General features: G+C 38.6%; 1 protein-coding gene across 1 annotated transcript in view; it reads left to right on the top strand.

The window, feature by feature from the left end:
- The window catches only part of TMEM123 (transmembrane protein 123), an 82,467-nt gene extending 58,762 nt beyond the window's left edge, over nucleotides 1–23,705 (top strand). The window contains exons 2-4 of the mRNA XM_043996738.1: nucleotides 7,511–7,837; nucleotides 11,737–11,881; nucleotides 21,166–23,705. Coding sequence (XP_043852673.1) covers nucleotides 7,511–7,837; nucleotides 11,737–11,881; nucleotides 21,166–21,190 — 497 coding nt within the window. The 3' untranslated portion in view covers nucleotides 21,191–23,705. The remainder of the gene's footprint in view (nucleotides 1–7,510; nucleotides 7,838–11,736; nucleotides 11,882–21,165) is intronic.
- The last annotated feature ends 290 nt before the right edge of the window (nucleotides 23,706–23,995 follow it).

The raw sequence follows: 23,995 nt of genomic DNA, 5'->3' as shown, positions 1-23,995 counted from the left end.
AAGAAAGAAAAAGAAAAAAAAATATATATATATATAAAATAACAATATTGTGAAGACAAACAACTTTGAAAAACTTAATAACACTGATCAATGCAAAGACCAATCACAATTACAAATTACTCATGATTGAAACATGCTATGCTCTTCCAAATAAGGGGTGATGGACAAGTCATGGACTCTGACTACAGAGTAAGATATATTTTTTGGATGCAGCCACTATGGAATTCTCTTTTGCTCAACTATATATATTTGTAATAGAGGTTTTGTTTTTCTTTGCTTTTGAGCAGGCAGATTTTTTGTTTAAAAATTGTAATTTTTAAAAAGGAGGATATGTATGTGGTACCTTTCTTTTTAATGTTGACTTCTGAATGGGGTCGCTTTTAGCTCTGTATCTGTGATTCTTTTTACCTCCTTAGAACATACGCTGAGCAGTGGGCCGCATTCTGGGTACTTTTAATTACTATTGAATCAAAAGGTTTAGGTATTTTAATTACTTTTTTAGCATAATTCCACAGTGATCAAAGCAGTTCATAATTCTTCCAACAGTATATTTTTATTCCTTTTTATTTTTTTACCACAACCCCTCAAACAATGAATGTTCCTTTCTTTTGTCATCTTTGCCAGTTTGCTGGGTATGAGGAAAAACCTCAGAGTTGTCTTGATTTACATTTCTCTTACTCTTTTTGATTTGGAACAGATATGTCAAATTGTTGGCCTACAAGTAGGCTGAACCAGATTAAAATATAACTGGGAATATTTTTTATTAAAATACAATATAACATAATGTTAATTTATGGTTTTCTAAGTCAGTATACATTCTGCAGAGATCCATTTCGTTTTTAGCTTGACACCGCTGATTTGAAATAATCTAATTTTTTTTGAGGACTGTTTATCAGTAACATTTGGGGAATGGCTTTTGGTACTAAATATTTATATTACTTCTTTACATATCTTAGCTTTCAAACTTTTAGTCATCTGCTTCCGATCTTATCCTACTGGAGATTATGTGGCTTGTGCAAAAGCTTTTCAGTTTTTTATTGTTTTAATTGTGTTTTTCACAATATATCTATTTCATGTTTGGTTAAGCATTCTCCCCTGGAGATAACTGTGGAAGGCATTTAGTTAGGTTTACTACCTCATTTGAGGAAGGACATTGACAAACTGGAATGTATTCATATTAATGGTGATGGTTGATGGTGAAGTGACTAGATATCATTCTGAAGGAATATCCAGTGTAGAGAGTAGGTTTAGCTGGAAAAAAGAAAGACTTAAAAGGAGCCATGTTAGCTATCTTCAAGTAGTTAAAAGGCTATAATATGAAAGAGTTTTACTTGGCCTGCAAAGACAAAAACAGAAATAATGGGTGGAAGTTGCAGAGAGGCAAAGTTAGACCTGAGGTAAGGAAAAACTTGAATTTGAGCCATCCAAAAGTGGAATGGGCTGCCTTTAAGAGGTTCTCCTCACTAGAGGAGGCCTTTGAGAAAAGGATAAATGACCACTTGTCATGTTGTAAAAAGAATTCTTAGTAAGTAGGGGTTGAGCTAAATGAATGATAAGCTCCCTTCCAATACTGAAATTCTGTCATTTTGTAATTGAGAACTCAAAAATTTTGGCAGAAAAAGGAAGAAAAAGATTGGCTAATAAGTTCTTTTGAACATAGAAGAACTAGCTAAAGACAAGTATCACTAAATTCATCAACATAAATATTATTATTGCTAAGGATGATAGCAAAGGGAAAGGACAGAGGCTGACTATAAGCCTAGTGCTTCATTAAGAAATGGGGGTGAAGCCAAGACGGCAGACAGAATCCAGGAAGTTACCCGACCTGTCCCAAATTTGCCTTGGAAACAACATTAAATCAAGCCTTTAAATGGATTCTGGAGATACAGAACCTACAAAAAGACAGTGAAACAATCTTCTGCCTTAAGATAACCTAGAAGGACTTCAGGAAGGGTCTGTCTTACTTGGGTAAAAGGGGAGTGCAGCATGGAGGGTGTCTGGACAAGACAATGGAAGAGCATTAGCCACAGCACAGATCAGCAGCTGAGGTTCCTCAGCCCTGCCTCAGTAGTCTAGTGGCACAGCAGACTAGTTATGAGACCCCCAAATTCAATGCAGAAGGCAATCTGCCAGCTATGGTGTTTGCTATACAATAGATGCAACTAGGCTGGGTCACCCCAGTTCAGTGAGCAAGCCTCAAGCCAGAGACCTCATAGCAGAAAGCCAGTGTCAGGCCCCTGACCCTCAGCAAAAGAATTTTGGGACAGTACCCCCCCGTGCCACAGGAGCAGAGCTCAACATTAAAAGGCATGAAATAGGCTAAAATATAAATAAGAAACAGAAAAGAACCCACACTATAGAAAGCTACTAAGCTAACAAGGAAGATCAAAACACAAATTCAGAACAATGTCAAAATGCCTGCATGCAAAGCCTCAGAAGAGAAGATGGATTGGTCTCTAGACCAAAAAGCCTCCTTGGAAGGGCTCAAAAAGGATTAAGAGGTAGAAGAAATATTGGGAAAAGAAATTAGTGTTATGTAAGAGAGGGTCAATAACTTGGAAAAAGGACAAAAATTGACTGAGGAAAACAACTCTTTGAAAAATACAAGTGGCCAAATGGAAAAGAAGGTCCAAAAGTTGCCTGGGGAAAATAATTCCTTAAGAATCAGAATTGGGCAGATGGAAGCTAATGACTCAATGAGACATCAGGAAGTAGTAAAGCAGAATCAAAAGAATGTAAAAATGGAAGAAAGCATAAAATACCTCACTGGAAAAGCAACAGATGTGGAAAATAGATCTAAGAGGGACAATTTAAGAATTGATAGACTACCTGAGGTCCATGATCAAAAAAAGAACCTGGACAGCATATTTCAGGAAATGATTGAGAACTGTCCCAATGTCTTAGAACCAGAGGAAAAATTAGTTATTGAAAGAATCCACTGGGGGAAGCTAGGTGGCACAGTGGATAAAGCACCAGCCCTGGATTCAGGAGGACCTGAGTTCAAATCCAGCCACAGACACTTGACACTTACTAGCAGTGTGACCCTGGGCAAGTCACAACCCTCATTGCCCTACCCCCCCCCCCAAAAAAAGAGCCTACTGATCACCTCCTGAAAGAGACTCCAAAATGAAAACTCCAAGAAATATTGTAGCCAAATTCCAGAATTATCAGGTGAAGGAGAAAATACTTCAAGCAACCAGGAAGAAATAATTTAAATATCAAGGAGCCACAATCAGAATTACACAGGACCTGGAAGCTTTAATATTGAAGGATTAGAGAGCTTAGAATAGGATATTCTGGAAGGCAAAGGAGCTTGGATTAAAACCAAGAATCTACTACCTAGTAAAATTTAACCTGATCTTTCAGGGGAAAAGATGGATGTTCAGTGAAGTAAGGTACTTGAAAACTTTCTTGATAAAAAGACCAGAACTGAACAGAAAATTCATTCTTCAAATATAAGACTCAAGAGAAGCATAAAAAGGTAAAATTGAGGTGGGGGGAGGAACGTGTTTATTCAATAAAGTTAAAATGTTTACATCCCTATATGGGAAGGAGATACTTGTAACTCTTGAGAACCGTACGTCTATTATGGCAGATTGAAAGAATATACATAAACAGAGGGTGTATAAGTTGATTTTGATGTGATGATATTAAAAAAAAACCTTAAGGGGTAACAAAGGATTGTACTGGGGGAAAAGAAAAGGGGAGGCAGAAAGGGAGTAAATCGCATCACATGAAGAGGCATCAAAGACCTATTACAATAGAGGGAAAGAAGGGAGGCTCAAAGAGGTAATAACATACATACTCAGTTGGTTGTAACCCTATAGGGGAAGGGGAAAGACAAGGGTGGGGCACTGATAGAAGGGAAGGCAGAAGTAGGAGGGGAAAGGGGAAAGAAAAGGGAGGTGGGGCTAGTAGAAGGGAGGGCAGATTGAGGGAAATGGTGGTCAGGGATGGACAGATCAAGTGAAGGTTTTTTGAGGATAGGGGAGACTAGGACTTGTTTATAGGCAGCAGGGAAGGATTTAAGATTGGTGGGAGAGTAGGGAGTGACAGAAGGGACAAAAAGAAGACAAGGTGGAATGGGATTAAGTGCTTGTAGAGAGGGGTTTTTTTTGATGAGGAGAAGGGCCACCTCTTCACGTGGGACAAGGGTAAAGGAAGAGATAGATGGGGAAGGAAAGAAACAAGCGTTTATTCAGGTAAGCACTTTACAAATGTCATCTCATTTGATCCTAACATCAACCCTGGGAGGTAGATGCTATGATTATCTTCATTCTACAGTTGAGGAAACTGAGCCAGACAGGTTAAGTGATTGCCTAGGGATGCAACAGCTACTAAGTGTCTGAGGGTGGATTTTAAGTCTGGTCTTCCTGACTCTGGGCCCAGTGCTATATCCATCGGGCCTCCTAGCTCCAAGCCAGGCACTGAACTCATTCAAGAAGGCATCTGAGTCTTATGGCATAAGGACCAGGGAAGAAAAAGGAGCTCTCAGCTTAGAGAAAGTAAGAATGAGATGGGAAGCTTCAAGAGAGATAAAATTTTTTGGAAAAGCTGTTGTAGTGAGTAGGATAGTGAATCAATTAGAGAGGTGTAAAAGGATTGCCTTGCAGCAGTGAGCTCCCAGTTGAAGTTATGTGACATAATTTTTTATTGAATCCAGTCAGCATGGCTCCACCGTTTTTTCTAGGTTTGTTCAGTAAATAAGAAGAAAAAAGGCAGTATATGATGGGAGTGATCCAAGGTAGGGGCTTGGCAGGGCAACATCGGGGGCAAGAGAATAGAGAGTAGAGCAGGTTCACTGAGGTGTCAAGATGTAGAAGGGAGGAGAGTGTAAGTCAGTACAGGTGGGTGAGCCTGGGAAAAAAAAAAAACTGGGTAGAGAGTCCTCAAGTTGGGGGTGGGGAGGGAGGGACAGGGACAGGAACTGTGAGCCAGGTACCAAACACCTTGAGGAAGGAAGGGTCACCTGGGGGGTCTGTAGATGAGAAATATGAATTGAATGAGCCTTAAAGGAGAAGATGTAACTGAGTGATGGTAGCAGAGGGAGAGCCTGAAAGTGACAGTGAAGAACAATGAGTATTCTAATTCCCCTGTTATAACAAAGAGTTGGGGTATATAATGAAAGTGCAACCAAAGCTGGAAAGGGTAGCCAGGGATGACACATCCTGGGCATGTGCATGAACTCACTAGTGCCTGAAGTGCTGGGGGAAAAAATCAGCAAATGCCACAATCACAGCTTGTTTTGTTTTGTTGATTGTCTAAACTTAAGAAAGTGATGAAGAAAATGTTAATGATACAGATTAAACTTAAAAGTGTCTCATGGGGACATTTTTTTTTCCTGGACAGGTCATTGTTAGTTTTGATAGCTCTGGAACAGAAATTCCAGAGAGCACATTAGAAGATGTGGATAGATCCTGAGTGTTGGGAACAAGGGAGCAGAGCAAGACAGTGAAGGATGGGGAAGGGAGGGTGCGTTTGTATTATCACAGTCAAGGGTTCAGAAACCCCGGGATGGGAAAGGTATGACAGAGTGTGAGTTTCACTGCACAATAAGTTCGAGCAAGGCCATCAGTGTTCCCACAGACACAAGCAGCTGGTATTCCAGTATTTGGAAAGGGAGCGGTGAGGCTGGGTCTGCAGGGGAGCACAGTGTAGAATGACAAATTTAGTTGACTTCCATTTTGCCACAGGCTGGCCTTACCTCTTAACATAAAGAGCAACTGTTCCCAGCAAGGACAGGTACATTTGTTTGGTGAACAACATTGTAATAATGTATTGAAAAGAACACATTGATTTGGAGCCCAGATAGCTGGGTCCAAACCCTGACCATGTACTACCTACATTTTTAGCCTTGGACTAGACAATAAAGTTCTCCAATACTCAATTTCTTTATCTTGTAACAGGAGGATAACAATATATATGATACCTGGACTCAGAGGGTTGTTACAAGGAAAGAGTTTCTTAACTGAAGAATTCTCAGCAATTCAGCAATCAGTGTAGGTTTGCCAACAACACTAAGATTACCAAGGCCCCATCTAAATGAATAACTAGAATTTTTTTTAATTTGGAGTAGGTACAATCACTGCATTCAACAGGATAAAAACAGTTGGGGAAGTCACGGCTAGTGAATTCACATCATCCGAAAAAGATATGGGGATGTTAGTGGACTGTAAGCACATGAATCAACAGTAAGGATACTGGCCACTGGGAAAAGTGATGCAACCTTAGACTTCTTTCGAGAAGCTTTTTGGCCAGGAATAAGGAGGTAATTCTGGTCAGATCAAATCTGGAACACTGTGTTCAGTTCTGAGCATTATATATAAGGAAGGACAATGGCTGACTTCTAGTAAGCTAAATTCATGTCCAGGGCAGTCCCTGAGCTCAAGAAGCCCAAGGGAAGGCTTTAGAGGCACATGGTATTACTGTAATACAACTCCTGACCAGTTCATCAATTCCCTAACAAGTTCACAGAACTTTTTAGAATTAATTCGTTTTTATCCCAAATTTAACAAAGAAGTAAAATGAGGACATTTGCATATACAAGGAACAATAACAACAAAAAGTTTGCACATGAGACCGCAGCTCCTTTATGTACAATCTGCTCTTCATTTTATGTATAGGACAGGATCAACCTGTAGCTTTCAACACTAGTCTGCTTGTCTGGCTTTTTTTTTCTAATTTTTTTAAAAAAGATGAAAAGCTGCATACTTACTATGCCTGGAAATGGTCTTATATCCTCTTTTTATTATTCAAAGAAGCCTTTGCCACCTCCTTGGCTGGTGCCCTTTGAGTATTCCACAGTCAGTAATAGTAGCTAACATTTATATAGTACTCACTTTGTGGCAAACACTGTACTGAGGACTTTGTTATCTCATTTGATCCTCAAAATAACCCTGGGACATAGGGGCTCTCATTACCCCCATTTTACAGATGAGAAAGCTGAGGCAAATAGGTTAATTGACTTGCCCAAGGTCACACAGCCAGTAAGCTTCTACATCTGGATTTGAACTCAGGTCATCTTGACTTCAGACCCAGCACTGTCCACTGTACTACCTAGCTAAAGTTCTTTCTGAGAGCCAATCTAAATCCAGTCAGCTTCAGTTTGCTTATTCCTTCCTCAACTTGTTTTCAGTGAATGGTGAAGGATAATTATTACAAGATATACATGCTTTGCTTTGTTATTTCCAAAAGTATTTTCAGATGCATGTTCCTGTTTGATTTTCATAATTCTGAGAGATGAATATCATTAACATTTTACAGATGAGGACAGGGAGGTGCAGGGAGGTTGTGACTAATACAAAGTTAAAGCAAGAACTAGACCCTAGGCTTTCTGACTAAATAGTCTAGTGTATTTCATGCTATTGAATGCCCCTTTCTTAATTATGCCAGTTATAGCTATCATTTAGTAAGAAAACCATGGAATTCTCAACTGAAATGGACACTCAGTTTTCCCATTCCTTCTCCAGCTTATTTCCAAAACTAATAACTTTTTTGGTTTTCTCTTAAGGTAAAGATGCAAAGACAAACCACACCACAAGTGAAATTCTGCAAGATAAGACCAATGGCACAGAAGTCCAATCCAACGTGACATCCACCATCAAACCTGTGACAACTACACCAGCGTCCCAGAGCTCATCTGCTAACACAACCGCCTCTATCAACAAAACTACAGAAAAACCTCAGGTAACAACTAAACTCTCAACACCTGGGACTAACACCACCGTGAAACCATTGACAACAACAAGAAGCACAACAGCCCACAGTGCCTCAAAATCATCAGCTGCCACAGCCAGCAACAACAGTACAGTGACAACCATGGCTACACTGGCCACAGGTATGACCCTAATTAGTATATGTCTCCTGTGTCAAAACTTCTTTTCAAAATCTAGCCTTACCAGAGCAGAGGGGCTCAGACCTCTTAGTCCCTGCCACTGGGGAGACTGAGGCTGGTAGCTCACCTGAGCTCATGAGTTCTGAACTGCAATAGGGCTAAAAGCTGTCTAAGGGGGAGTGGAAGGTCCAGGTTGGAAAAACAAAAGTGAGGTAGAGCTTCCATGCCCATCAGTAGTGGGATCAAGTCCTCAGTGGCCATTGCACATCCCACCTTGGGCAAGATTTCATTTTTTGTTGTGTCATTTCCAGCCATTTATGACTCTTCATGGCCCTATTTGGGGTTTTCTTGACAAAGATACTGAAGTGGTTTGCCATTTTTTTTCCTCCAACTTATTTTACGGATGAGAAAACTGAGGCAAACAACGTTAAGTGATCTCCCCAGGCTCACACAGCTAGTAATTTAAATTCAAATCACACAAATTTGAATTCAGGAAGATGAGTCTTCCTGACTCCAGGCCTGGCACTCTATCCACTATACCACCTAGCTGCCCTGTGGGCAAGCTAGAGAGACTGAGTCTAAAAAACAAAACAGCCACCAAATTCTAATCTTAAGGGATTACCTCATTTTGGCTTGCTTCTCCTATAAACATCTGCATCAGAATCCCTTATACCAAATGTTTTTAAGATATTTAAGCCCAGGGGCAGCTAGGTGGTGCAGTAGATAAAGCACTGGCCCTGGATTCAGGAGAACCTGAGTTCAAATCTGGCCTCAGACACTTAACACTTACTAGCTGTGTGACCCTGGGAAAGTCACTTAACCCCAATTGCCCCCCCACACACACACACACACAATCTAAGCCCTTATTTGAGGTTGTGAGGTATAATAGAAATTGGATTTGACTTGGAGTACAGGGTACCTGGATCCAAATCTTGACTCCCCTACTTACTAGCTATATGACTGACCCTATTCCACTAACATAATCTCTCTGGGCTTCAGTTTCCTCATTTTTAAGGATTTGGATTTGGTAATCTCAGGACCCTACCAACCCAGAATCTGTGATGTTTTCATTTATGCCATGAATCTTATTGATAAATTAGTTATGGAAAAATATCACCTTAGTCTTTCCTGATGAGCTTCTCCTTCCTCATCTATATAAGAGGAAGGGATTTGAATGATAATACACACCCAACCTGCCTCATGAGGTTGTTAAAAAAGAAAAAAACTTTGCAAACTTTAAAGCATGTTATGAAATTCAGTGAAGTTAACTTTATTGCCACAATTGCTTGCTTACACACAGAAAAATAATTTTTAAGGAAATGTTTCTGGCTGTACAATTCAGAGCCCTATATTCAGTGAGCAGCAGCTGTTGTCATATAATGGGAAAGAACTTTGGATTTAGAGTCAAGAGATGCAAGTTCAAATTCTGGCTCTGTTGCTCACTACCCAGGTGACCTTTGGATAGTCATTGAAACCCCTGATGGGCTTCTGTTTACTCTTCTATAAAATGAAAGGCTTGGACTAGAGCAGGGATGTCAAACTCAAATAGAAATGGGGGCCATTAAATCATACATAAGGCTTCCCTGAGGGTGACATATTGATTTAGAAAAACCACAGATTAACATTATCTATGTTCTTTGATGTTTTTATTTATTTTGTTAAATATTTCTCCATTACATTTTAATCTGATTTGGACTACACTCTGAAGTGTTCTGCCTATCCTGAGATCCATAGTTTGATGTGGTTCTAAAGTTGATTACCTTTCTCCAGGGAGCAATTGAAATATATTTGGTCTTGAGCTCATCAGAGGAATAAGTACATGTATTTTTTTTAGCAGTAAGCATTATTAATTAACATTACACATTATTAAAGCATTGACCGTGTGGCATTTAACACAAGCCCCAAACCCCCCAGTACCATATTTCTAAGATGGGGGCAGTTAGGTGGCACAGTGGATAAAGCACCAGCCCTGGATTCAGGAGGACCTGAGTTCAAATCCAGCCTCAGACACTTGACACTTAGTAGCTGTGTGACCCTGGGCAAGTCACTTAACCCTCATTGCCCTGCCAGAAAAAAAAGAGAGAGAGAAAGCACATGTCTTAACAGTCTACCCTGTCCAGCCAACAGTGGATTCAGATCAAGAATGTGTTCCAAGATGGTGACAGCCCAGAGCCTCATGTGTTCTTTCCTTTTATCCACTTGATAGAGGTATGTCACTACACATTGATCAAAGCTAATTGGCTAGTATCATTTAATTCCATTGGTTGGCGTTACTTGAAGGTGGTCCATATTAAAATGAACTGTACTTTAATGACATCAGGACCTAATGGGGGAGACCCCCTGGAGGGCAAAGGCACATTCTGATAGATGTGCCTTAATCCCCTCAGTTCACTGGACTAGAATCCAACCTGAACAGGATTAAACCCTGAAAGAGATTAGAACTTTCTCAAGCACTGGGCTTTCTAGAAGTGGGGGGGGAGGGGTAGAAAGGCTAAAATTGGGTCTCTAGGTCCCCCCAAGAAATCATTATTAATAATTATTTTCTCACAGGTCCCCATTGAGAAACTGTGTTTCCTCAGTGAATCAAATTAATATTACAGATATTTTACAAAGGGTTCTTAACTATGGGGCTTATAATGGTTAACAATGTGAAGGGGAATAAAAGAAGAAAATGAGCCACACATTGACAAAACTAAAGGGGGCACTCCCCTTTAGGAGGTAGACATTACAAATAGTGTATGGAACAGGGAAAAGGGAAGCAAAAAGGAAATGTCCAGTGAAGTCTCTGGAAGTCTCATCTTCAACAGATAATTCTTGGGTCATCATCTGGATGCAGCTCTGTATTCCGAGTGTGATCTCAGGTATGATTGCAGAGAAGTCTTTCCCAGGCTATTTACATGGTCTTCACCAGCTAGAAAATCTCCTCAGCTGGAACATCTCCTACAAAATTGATCTTAACACAACTTTAAATAACTTTTCCAATAATCACATCAAATCAAATAATGATAGCTCAAAAACATATGTCTAATGAAATTCAAAATCTTTGCAACTATATATAGACTTTGCAATTATAGATTGTCCAGTTGTTACACATGAAACTCAGATACAAACAAAACAACAAAAAAATTAGAACCCAGTATTATTATTATTATTATTTTATGTTTAGCATTATTTCAGTCCCCCACCTGGAGGGTGAGATTTCCACTAAGGAATTTCAGACTCCTATTTATAAGAATAAGTATATGTATTTTTGAGACAGCTAGGTGGCAGTGGATAAAGCTCCTGGTCTTGAGCCAAGGAAACCTGAATTCAAATCCAGACTGGGGTACTTAATAGCTATGTAGCCATGGGCAAGTTACCTAACCTGTCTGCCTCAGTTTCCTTATCTGTAAAATGAGGATAACAGAACCTATTTCTCAGGGCTCTTGTGAGGATCAAATAAGACAATAGTTGTAAAGCACTTAGCACAGTGTGTGGTATGCAGTAACCACTATGTAAATGTTAGCTATTATTATTATTATTATGCACATGGAAATTACTATACAGAAAACCAAATAAATTGCCTTCTGGTTTAGTCGAATAGGAGACTTTCAAGAATTGACCCCAAGAGACAGAATTACTAGGACCTGAACCTAAATAGCACTTTTTCTGGAGGTCTGCTTAAAATGAGAGTTCTTAGGGATTTCAGTTAAGGGAAAGGTATAGATAAAAGCAAAAGAAATGAGAGACAGGCAATCACAGTGAGCCGAGCCACATGAGCAAGGAAGCACTTCTGTCACCCGTGTTATCCCAATACCCTGGTACCAGATTTCCCTGCACTAAAATTCAGAAGGATTTTTGACTAATACAGTATTAAAAAACCAAATGCTAAAACCCATTTTTCCCCTTTATTTTGGCCACAGCCAACATCAATGCCAAAATGAACAAAGGATCAAAATTTGATATCGGCAGCTTTGTTGGTGGTATCGTACTAACTCTGGGAGTTTTATCTGTTCTCTACATTGGATGCAAAACGTATTATTCAAGAGGCATTCGATACAGAACCATGTAAGTTTGAACATATTGGGACATCATGTCTTTTTTCTCTCCTTTTTTTTTTTAAATGTCTATTTTATGGCTAAACTCCAGCTGAAATATCCAAAACAGAAAAACTGTGAGGAAAAATATCTGTAGTTTATATTTTGTTAATGCCACAGGTGGTAGTGACACTACAGTGGAGGTATAGACAACACCCTACATGAGGCCCCCCAATTATAACAGGGGTCATGGTATGGTGAGTGATAATGTAGTGTGAATAGTCTCTCCCAAATGCCACACCACATATAAATGTAATCCTTCTCACAAAATATGTTGACACACCACTCCTTCTTTGAGTTAACTCAGTCATTCCAACCTGCCCTCACATTAGCAATTCTTTCCCAAAGATAGACTAAATATGATGTAGTTACATACACACTCTCTCAAGATCCTATGGATAAACGTGTTGAAGAAAAATGTACTCTCCCTATGCAGTATTTTATCTCGAGTTCCTATATGATGAGTTCTTTGTCTACACAACCAGCCATATACAAGGTAACTCATCCACACTGTGCAAGATCCTTTTGCAACCACTCACTCACAGTAATGGCATTTTTAGATCTTAAACATAACCATATATTTAATAAAAAGTAATTAATGGATCTACAAATTAAAGATCTTTCTTTAAAGGCAAGATAAATAACATAAATACTAATATTAAAGTCAGTGCTTAATAATAAAAAAATTATATATATATATATATATATAAACATGGATCACATTCTCTCATGAATATACCAGTGTCTGTGTTGCCAAATTGGGTGCACACTTACAGGAACCTGGCAGAAAAGTACATGAGATGGAAAAACCTGTAAACCTGTGTGCCCAGTAATTCACAGCTCTGGTCAGCAGGTTTTGATGTCTTTGAGTCATTCAGGATCATAAGTCACTAAGCATTATTAAGCACCTACGATGTGCCAGGCATACTGCTAAGCCATAACCATGAGAAACTGCTTCTCTGCTCATTGTCTCCCTATTAATACTCACCACTCTTCAACTAAGCAAATCCTTTTTTATTCTCTACATTTTTCGGACGTGTGTGTATGTTTATGTATGTGTGTGTGTGCATAAAAAATTTACAAGCTCTCAGTTTATCATCAACTTTAAAAGGACATTTAGAATACATTACTTCTTTTTATGAATGCCAATTCTCCTTAAGCCAAAGAACCAAAAAGTTCATCAAATCCAATATCTCTAGGTTACATAGACCAGTCCAGCCAGTAATTCACTTACCAAAGTGCTGTGTTGTCAGATCAGAACTTCACTCCAACTCGAGTTGACTCTTTTGTTTCCTAGCCAACTACAGGGTATCAAAAGTAGCTGCAAAGCACCCCTCTCCTTTTCCTTCTTCAGCCAGAAATAGCAGAAGAGAGTAAAAGGACATCACCTCTCTCCTTCCTTGAGATGGTACTGAAAAGCAATAGCTGTCCCTCAGTCTATGAAGTCAAATCTCTCTTCCGCATATCAGCAATCACTCAGCTGAAGCTTTCTGTCAGCCACAGGTCCAACAGCTTTCCCAGCCTGTCCTGTTCTGGGTTCAATCCTTCTCAGAGAAAGAAAGAACCTATGTCGAATTCTTCTCTCATTTCAGGGTCCTAAAAGCAGTTTCTCTGCATTTTAGTGGCTTAAATGAAAGATTCCTGATTCTCAACAACTCTCCTTTCACTCAAAAAGTCACAGTTCCTTACATTTATCATCAAATCAGTTGTCCTTTAAAAAAAAAACCACCTCAATAGCTAAATAATTATAGGATTTCTCATTTTAAAAGTTTTATTCTCTCTAGAGTCCTAAAACATTCCTGTGCAAATGAACTGAGGTACCATAATGCTCAGAAGGCTTCAAAATGGTCCAACTTCTCTTTGGTGTCCTTAACAATGTTTATCTTTACGTTGACATTTCTCCAATTGTTGATATATTTAAAAACCTTTCTTAAAAACGGTTCCAACATGAGACATCATTCACAAAAGGATCTGAGTCTTTGAAGCACATTTTATTTTTTCTAAAAATGTTCAGGTCCCATCTGAAAACATTTCTTTATATACATATATTAGCAATTTTTATTTCTAGAAAAAAAATTTCCTACTCCTTTTAGATATCAAAATGTTCATCTTTAACAGTTTAATATCTTACAACATTCAGCAACATATAAATCTTTCTCTTTACAAAAATAATTTCTGTCCTTTTTATCATACTCCATATGAAAAAATGTCTTAAAGGAACAGTGTTCTTTATCCTATTGTTCCGTCTTCTGGGGAGCGTGGCCATCAGTGGTTGAAAGAATGGGAGCGTGGCCATCAGTGGTTGAAAGAATGTTAACATTCTACAAGTACATGTAAATTTCACAAGTCTTGCATTTTATACAGAGAAACCAGGATCAGCAGATGCTTTCATTTGCTAACACCCCTGATCAAAGCAGAAGGCTTTAACAAATTAAAAGCCTTTTGAAGGCATGTCCATATTAAATTTGTCTATCTAGTAATCTTTGTAACTCAGTGTTCTTTACTTGAATGTGGCACCAAACTCAGCTCTGTGGGAGAGCATGGTACTTTTTCTCCCTAATATTATCTCCACTGACCTCCAGATTCTAGACATGTATCCCGTGTTCCCTTAGAACCATAACAGTGAATGGTGGTTATATTTATTTTTATTTGCACAAAGACAAACTTGTTCAAGGCACCTCTTGTTCTAATATTCTGAATTTTATCTACAAATTTTTATACACCTTATCTGTACCACTTAGGGGTTCTCAAGAATTTCATCATATTTACTCATTTTTTTTCCAATTTCATCCAGTGGAAATAAGCATTTTTAAGTGACGGCTATGTGGATGACACCAGAGTTTACATTTTACTCAGGATAAATACAGCATCTACATGGATAAGTAAATACTGGACATTTAAGTAGGAAGAGGATGTTAGTAACTTGTGGGATGTGCAAAGGTTTCCCATAAAAGGTGGCAACTTTAAAGAAGCCAAGGATTCTAAGAGGTGGGGGTTAGAAGGAAGTATTTTCTGGGCACAAGGAACATTTTGTCTTGAAAATAGAAGACGGATTATTGAATTTGGAGAACTTATTTGCTATTTCTACCTGTTTCCTCAGTCTTATCCTCTCCTCTCTTTTTCAGGACCTTGCTCTACCAATCATCCCTCCATTTCTTTCATACATTATAAATCATGCCCTCTACAGTCTCCTTTTTTAAATAAAATATTGATTTTCCCTGCTTCACTACTGAATTTTAAGAAAGAGTTATTGTTCAGTCGTTTCAGACTTTGGTGGGGCTTTCTTGGTAAAGATACTGGAATGGTTCACTATTCCCTTTTCCAGCTCATTTTACAGATGAGGAACTGAGGCAAACAGGGTTAAATGATTTGCCCAGGGTCACACAGTGTCTGAGACCAGATTGAACTCAGGAAGATGAGTCTTCTTGACTTTAAGCCAGGTACTCTATCCAGTGTGCCACCTAGCTGCCCTAAGAAAGAGTAATTTTACAATTGCTGACTTTCTCACTACCCACTGACTCCTTTAACCCCTTGCAATCTGGTTTCCATTCCTACTTCTCTACTAAAACAACTGTCCCTACCCATGATCTTCTGGCACGAAATCCAGTAGCCTTTTTACTGTCATTTTTTCCCCTTGACCTCTGCCACTTTCAATGCTATTGGTCACTCTTGGTATCAACCCCTTTTGAACAATCTCCTTCGACTGCCGAGATAACAATCTTCACTCAAGACTCTTCTGCCTTGCCTACTCTTCTTTTCCCTCTGCTGGCATTGTATCCTGAATTGATCCCTAATGTGTTGGTGTTATCTAGAGTTCTGTCCTTGACCACCTTCATTCTCATCCTTGATCTCAACTACTCCCACGTTTTCAATTTTATTACATCTGCGCATGATTGCCAGTTGCTTTTTTCCTACCCTCTGTTGCTTGTAGACCAGCTTCACCAGGACATACTGCTATCACATTAAGTATGGCCCAAACCAAGCTTTTCATCTTTCCCCCAAAACTTCCTTTTCCTATAATTTCTTCTTTTGATATCGTATTAGTTACCCAGGTTTGTAACTTCAGAATGATACCTTAACTCTTTCTTCTTCTCTACCCTCATCTTTCAATTACACCTTGTCAATATCTCATCAGAGGTAAGCCCTGGCCTGGAAGGCAAATGACACAGATCCAGGAGGGATATTCACATTCATTCCCTTCTTTCCCCTCCTGTTACAACTTTTTCATAACTACCCAATTCTTCCTAACTAAACAGTCATAACATATGCATCTTAATTGGGTTTTCCAGACTTCAGTCTATTATTTCTTCATGTAGACCTTCATACTACCGCCTGAGACATCTTCTTGTTCTTTTGCTGTGATCATGTGACTTATTTTGAAATCTTGAGTGGTTTCTCATTGCCTAAAGTGTGTAGCCATAATTCTGGTAGTCAAAGGTCTTTACAATCTGACTCCAATTTCTTAGTTTTTATTATTTCCCTAGACAATAGTGTTGCAGTCACAGTAGACTGCTCATCCCCTCTTCTTGTTTCTGCCTTCTCCTATGTTCTGTGTCTGCTCCCACGATTCCCAGTACCTGGAATGGGACTCCCTTCTCTATCTCTTAAAGTCTCTTCTTCATTCAAGGCCCAATTCACAGAAGCATCTGTTCCAAGTTTTAATTGATCCCATCCTCCATAGCTGGAAATTTCACTTGACTCAAACTTCACGTAGTACTTGGCCAAGACCTCACTCCTCAGTGTTGTCATGTTCTGTTGTGTATGTGTGTGTGTATGTATGCATATACATGTCTTTTTCTGTCAATTATGTTGTAAGCCCTAGTGATCAGGACATGTGTTATAAATATCTTTGAATCTCTAAGACCTTGGCACAGTGCCCTATTGATAGAAGGCATTTAATAAAAATTTGTTGTATTGTACCTTCCTATCAAAGCTAATGTATTACTTTGATCAATTTAGATGCCCTTCCCTGAACTTTTCTTTTTGGGGGGAAGGGGCAGGGCACTGAGGGTTAAGTGACTTGCCCAAGGTCACACGGCTAGTAAGTGTCACGTGTCTGAGGCCAGATTTGAACTCGGGTCCTCCTGATTTCAGGGCTGGTGCTTTATCTACTGTGGCACCTAGCTGCCCCTCTTCCCTAAACTTTTGCTAGCTTCCTTATATTTATCTTGAAAGGCAGCATGATACAGTGGACACAGTATTGTCCTTGGAGTCAGAAAGAACTCTGTTTGAATCCCACCTGACACTTACTGCAATTGCACAACCACAGGCAAGTCACAGAAACTCTCTGGGCCTGTTTCCTCATTTGTCAAATGGAGATTCTTATATAGAAAATCTCAAAAGTCTTAATACAATTTGTTTTAATAACTTCAGAAGTGTAAATTCCACATACACATTTACAAAAAAGATTGAACTATTAAATTTTGAAATATTGATATATTTCTTGTTACAATACAATATAACCACCGTCTTGCGCTATACCTTACTCTGGTCAATTCCAAACAACTTAAATTAGCTGCCTCCCAATGACTGAAAGGACCACATTTATAATCCTAGCCTTAAGATCATATGAGGGATGAAGTTTTAATGAATATATAGCAGTTTTGACATGACCCCCACCCCTTGCCCAAGAAAAAGTCTAATGGAAACAGATCAGGTGACTGAAGTGACAAAGCAAAGCAAGAGGACCTCCTCTGTCAATCCACTGGTCTGATGAAAGTGTCATCCAGAAACTGCTACACACACAATGTCTAATGAGAACGTGCCCCATGGATCTTGTTAAAATTAAATTTAAAAATAATTCAAAATCCACAAAATTAAAAAAGGTTTAGAATAAACTTAAATCATTGAACTTTTAAATTACCTTTTTTTAGTTTGTAGGAATTATACTTCTGAAGTTATTAAAGCTCAAAATTGTACTAAGACTTTTGGGACACCCTGTAACTTCCCTCATAAAATTGCTATGAGATTAAATGAGATTAAGTATATGGATTAAATATATGCTTTGCTTGCTTTAAAGCACTAAGTAAACAGCAACCTCTTTGTTATTGCCTAAGGTTGGGTGACCGTAACTACACACAAGTTTTCAAGTTCAGATTGATTTTGGTTTTAACAAGAGTAACATGTGTCCTTTAAACAAAGGACATGGAACATATTTACACTTAAGCATAAATTATAAACATAAGTTTAATCAATTACCTGTCCTTTCCTGTTTGGACATTCACCGGCTTTGGTCATTAGTCATATCACACATTAAAATAGATCTCTGCATTTTTACATCAATATTTTATTTCCATAAAGTTATAAAAGGGGTAAAGGAAGAATTTTTAGGCTTATGCTTTCAATTATCACCCTAGAAAGACTAAATTTTAAAGTATTAAATCTTACCAAATAGTTTATATTTATACTGCAATGTGTACCATATTTCTGTATTTGTATTATTCCTAATTCATCAGAATAATACAAACGTATTTTGAAATTCAGAAGTAGTAGAGATTTTAGGATAAAGAATCACTCAAATTGGGGGCAGCTAGGTGGCTCAGTGGATAGAGCACTGGCCCTGGAGTCAGGAGGACCTGAGTTCAAATGCGGCCTCAGACACTTAACACTTACTAGCTGTGTGACACTGGGCAAGTCACTTAACCCTAATTGCCTCACCAAAAAAAAAAAAAATCATTCAGATACTAACAGGTGTCCCCCCAAAAAATTATAGTCAAGTAGTGCCGTGGCATAGTTTTTATTCTTCTGCAGCTGTAGAGGTTTTTAACCTAAGGATCATGAACTTGTTTTTTCAAAAGATCTTGTTAACTGTATTTCTAATTGTTTTCCATTGTGATCCTGTTTTTATCTTATACATTTTAAAACATCCTTAGAAGGGGTCCCTAAGTTTCCCCAGGAAGTCAAAAGAGTCCACAACACAAAAGGCAAAGGATCTTCTGACGTATTGTCACATGGTTTAAAAAAAGAAATACCTAGTTGGCATTTTATCAACTAAGTACAAATTTGGACAAAAGCGCTTTTTTGTGTGTGTTTGCCCAGTCCACAGATGCAAGAAAATGCTTTGTGACTCAAACCCTATCAGCTTAGAAATAGTTTTGAACACTGGAATTTTTTTGGGGGGGGGGAGGGGGCGAATGAGGGTTAAGTGACTTGCCCAGGGTCACACAGCTAGTTAAGTGTCAAGTGTCTGAGGCCGGATCTGAACTCGGGTCCTCCTGAATTTAGGGCTGGTGCTTTATCCACTGTGCTACCTAGCTGCCCCTGAATACTGAATATTTTTCAAATGTGCCCAGAATGTGTGTAATCTATCACCTTCCCAAATCTCACCAGCAAACTAAAAGCCATGATTTGATTATATGTCATATTTAAATGTTGCTCATCTTTTGTAAGATCAGAATTTGTAAAGCTAGCAATTGATATAGTAATTTCGTCCCAACTCTGCTTTTCTTCTTGAAATCATTGTTTTTGGTGGAACATAGTAATTTTTAACTTTTGCAGACTTGGTCTTTCCTCACAACTGCCTGATTCCTCACCTGCTTATGAACCCCCATGAGATCTATGATCCCTCTCAGAGCAATGGATCTCTGTTGGCAGGAGCACCCCTTGTTCTACAAAGGAAGCTTGATTTTTATAAAATCCATAAAGAAAAAAGGAATTTTATTTCTTCCATTAAATTCTGACTTTAAATTGATTTAGTAGTGATTGGGTTTAGCTATAAATTTAGTTGTAATCCGTAAATGGAAATTAGTTCCTTCAAGTGAAAAAAAAAAAAAAAAGGGTGTCTGGGCCTGGATCAGGAAGACCTGGCCTCAGATACTTGGTCCCTGTGTGACCCTAGGCAAATTACTTAACCTCTGCTTGCCTCAGTTTCCTCATCCTCTCATAAAATAGGGCTAATTATAGGACCTGCCTCCCAGGTAATAATTGTAAAGTGCTTATTAGCACAGTGCCTGGCACATAGGGAGTACTATATAAATGTTTGCCATTATTATTATTTTCATCACTTAGTAATCTGGTTTGGTAGTAAACTATTTGCTAAGCACTAAGGTAAATACATTTGTAAATAAGATAAAAGTTCCTGCGCTCCTGAAACCACAGAATTAGAGGTCTGTAGAATTTTGGAGTCATAGACCTTTCTTGTTACTTAAAGCATGCATGATTTCATCCATATGGGTACTTCCTCCACTAGTGGAGATTTCTCCCCATCTGTGCCATAGTGTAGACATTTCTCATGAGTTGCTCGCACCAAAAATAAAATCACGATATGGTGTCCACACAGTGATAAATCTCTCCAAACTTAGCGAGACCAGTCCTCAACTTACATAGTCTGGCATCGGGCCTGTGAGATTAAAATTGGATATTAGATCATAAATCTCCCCTACTTAACCTTTCCCTTAATTTATCTCCCAGACTAGTAAATGGAAGAAGCTTCTGGTTTCCTAAATAGAGCTTTTATTGTATGGTAGTCACAAGGTGATGTTGATTAGAAGGATAGGAAAGTAGAAATACAATACAAATCGTCTTAAATCTAGGCTTAGTCTATATTCCGTATAAAACTCACCAAAAGCCAAAGGCCACCTTTGGGGAGAGAGACCGAGTCAAGCGCGTGCTGTTAACCGAGAGCCAGGCCAAGTCAAACTCCAGTCCGCGTCTGTCTGTGCAGCGCAGCCAGGAGACCAGCGGAGCAGGAAAAAAGGCCCCACTTCCGTTCTCTCCTTGCCTTTTAAGCTCACACCCCGGAAGTCGAGTGCTCAGCAGGCAATCTGGTGTGCGTGGCAGGCGGACTGGTATGCGTAGCTCATGCTGTTGGTCTCCTCCCCAAAAGGGTGGTCCTAAAAAAAAACTGGCGTCTCTCCATTATCTAACCGACTGTTAAAACTTTTTACCACAGGCCTTATACTTGAAGTCCTTCTAACTTGTTGATAAGCCCTGCCAGAACTATCCTAAGCTTCTAAGAACTCAAAACCACATCCATCCCATGAGGAGGCATCCAAGAAAGACAATAGAGAAATTGCAGTTCCTTCAAGTAAAAAAAATAGATAAAATTTGAGAATACCAACTAGCATTCTTAGCTGCCTGTTTCTTATATTCAAGTTTACCTTTATATAAGAAATGAAGCAGAGCAATGGAAATGAATCCAGATTATCTGAATTTAAACTCTTCTGCAAGGTAACTTTCATAATCAATGTGAATAGTCAGGTATTCTTAGTACCACTACAAAACTGAGAGTAATTCCAGTATTTCATGTTGTTGCAGTGATGAACATGACGCTATCATTTAAAGAAAATCATCCAAGTACCAACACAAAGGAAGAAGATGGTGCAACTCTCATCATTAATTTCAGAAAGTTTCCCTCTTGAAAAGCATATAAACAGACCATACCCACCAAGTTAAAATATGTTCTATGAATGTGTAAAGCTTCTCCATGGTCACTAAAGGTAAAAAAAAAAAAAGTGGTTGCATTTGTTTTCATGTTTGTATTTTAATGAAAAGACTTGATGGTTTCAAGTTCACAAATTAACACAAAACTTGTATCCTCTCCCCACAAACACGCTTAAAAACAAATTAGTTTTGACATCGTAAAAGCCATTTGTGGTGCTGTAAAATTGGATCCATAGAGTCAGCAATTGGAAGGCATCCACACGGAAAGGCAGGGATATCATCTGGGCATACGTCCACATGGGGTGGGGGAGGGACCACTGCTGCCATGGTTGATCATAACTCTTAGTCTTTGAAAGTACCCTTACCGTGTGAGCACAAAACTTCCAACCGCTGGTATACCCCAGAAAGTAGAAGCCTTCCAGTTTGCTGATGGTACAGATAAAGCAGAAACTACATGCCAGCTAGCAGATATTGGGGGTGTTAATAAGTCTAAAAATTCGAACCTTGTTTCAACATGCTAACAGTACACATACTATTCAATGCAGTTTATTACAATCCCTCTCCAAGCACTCCCTCCACAAAGAAACCCCAAACTTTTAAGAGTAATCCAGAATTTTTGCTTCAGAGTTTTACATGGGGCTGTATTCCATTAAGGACTGCCAGCTGGGGAGTTTGGGTTTTTATTTTTTAAGTACTTCATTTGAGCTTTTAATGGTAGTTGGTAGGCAATCTTATTTTTACTTTTCCTTGTCATGGGTTCAGTGAATTATGTTTTACATGATGTGATTTTACATACTGGCTGTTTGGAACAACCAAATCAAATTGGCATGACAGGAAAGAACTTACACTGTAGTTTTTTTTTAATACTGTGAAAATTTAGATTGCCACTGGAAATTGTGCTTTTGATTCAGCTACATTCAGAAATGTCTAAGGAAGTCTCTCCCACCCTCATTTAAAACAAACAACTTTGCTCTTTTTGTGATTCATGGCCTCTTTTAGGACAGTGTATATAGTTAGGGATAATGAAAGCACAGTGTATTCCTGGGACACTTGTATTATAAACAAAAGTATTGTTGGGCATGATTAGGAGGAATGAAGGGCCCAGGGATTATTCTTGGTGTTTGACCCAGTATGTAGCCCAGCATGTAAATCTCAGGGCAAGTCATGATTGGGGTATCTAGTCCCACTGAAAATGAATTTCTAACAGACAACCAAAGTAAACCACAATAAAATCTAGATATCTAGGATGCAATGAAGACTTCCTTAAACACACTTTGAATTAACAGGAGCATAAGGAATATTTTTCTAGCCAGTTCTTCTTTGCAGCAAATCCTAGGCATCAAATGGACATTAAAGTACTGCCTTCTTATTATATTCAGTGGCCACAGGATGTGATAAATGTAGGAACAGTAGCCACTGATCCCAAAGATTAGACTGTGTAGTGAGAGTCCGTTTGACATTGCATTTAGTAGGGAAATTTTTGTATGGCATACATGCACATACTTTGAGGAAGGATATGGACAAATAGGCCAAACAGGAGACTGAGTTATATGCTACTGACTTCCCTGACCCTGTGTCGGTCATTCAACCACTCACTGCATTTGTTTCTTCCTCTGTAAAATAAGATGAGAGAGAATAGGAAGGCCTGCCTTCTTCCCAGGTCTGGTGCAAGAATGGGGCTGTATTCTGTTTGTTCCATGCCCACCTTGTGAGCCTGTTGTTTGAAGTCTACAGGAACTTGTGTGGAGTAGGCCTCCTGAGTTTTTCTAAAATACTCATGTCGCACTTTGAAGATGACAAGCTCCTGAAATTCTGAATATCATTATTTGCTTTGAAAATGTTCTACTTTGTCTTGTGCTTCTAAAGAATTTAGATATTGCTTTTCTCTTCTTTACATGACAATATAATGTTAATATGAAAATATCATTATTTGCAAAAGCCAACTCTTGATTATCTGTTCCCATGACCCCTCCCACACCCTCCAAAATTAGCAGAACTAATTACAGATAATGAGAAGTACCTTTGAATTTGACTTTGGATTACATTCTGGGTTTTTTGGTTATGTATTGATTTCCTTAATTATGTTGACAGACATTTATTAAAATTAGTTTGCATTTGGCTGACTTGACAACTGATGAAGTTAGTCCAGGTGCACAGCTAGGTGATGGGCAGAAACCAGCCCAAGCTTTAAAACAGTCTATAGATAACACACAGAAGGTATATCAAACATAAGTAATTGAGAGTTGGCAGCATAAAAGTAATTTTAATTTTGTCTTTCCAGAAATATTTTTAAGGCAAATTCTTGTTTCCTTTTTGTTTTTCCTTTTCTTTTGTTATAGTAACCACAATTTGGGTATATTGTTATTGCTGAGGTCTATTTTTAGATAAGTAATAAAATGAAAATTTGCACTTCATCATCAACAAAAAATGGTTCCAGTGTTTTGATTTATTTAATTTGATTTAAGCAGTAGGGCAATCAACAGAAAAAGCCTGAAAAACAAGAGGCAGCTGTCAGGTGCTAAATAGACACTATATAGTATTTTGACATGAAATCTGCTTTTTTTCTCTGGGTGAACAGAAGAGGGACAGCAAAGATCATCTCATAACTCAGAACTGTAAATGCCTTCATAAACTGAATTTGCAAATGAAGCAAAACAATAATTCCTTGGTTCAGCAAACATATTTATAAAACACCTTCAATGCT

The sequence above is a fragment of the Dromiciops gliroides genome, chromosome 3, assembly GCF_019393635.1.
Source record: "Dromiciops gliroides isolate mDroGli1 chromosome 3, mDroGli1.pri, whole genome shotgun sequence".
Classification (NCBI taxonomy): domain Eukaryota; kingdom Metazoa; phylum Chordata; class Mammalia; order Microbiotheria; family Microbiotheriidae; genus Dromiciops; species Dromiciops gliroides.
This window is presented reverse-complemented; position numbering and strand designations above follow the sequence as displayed.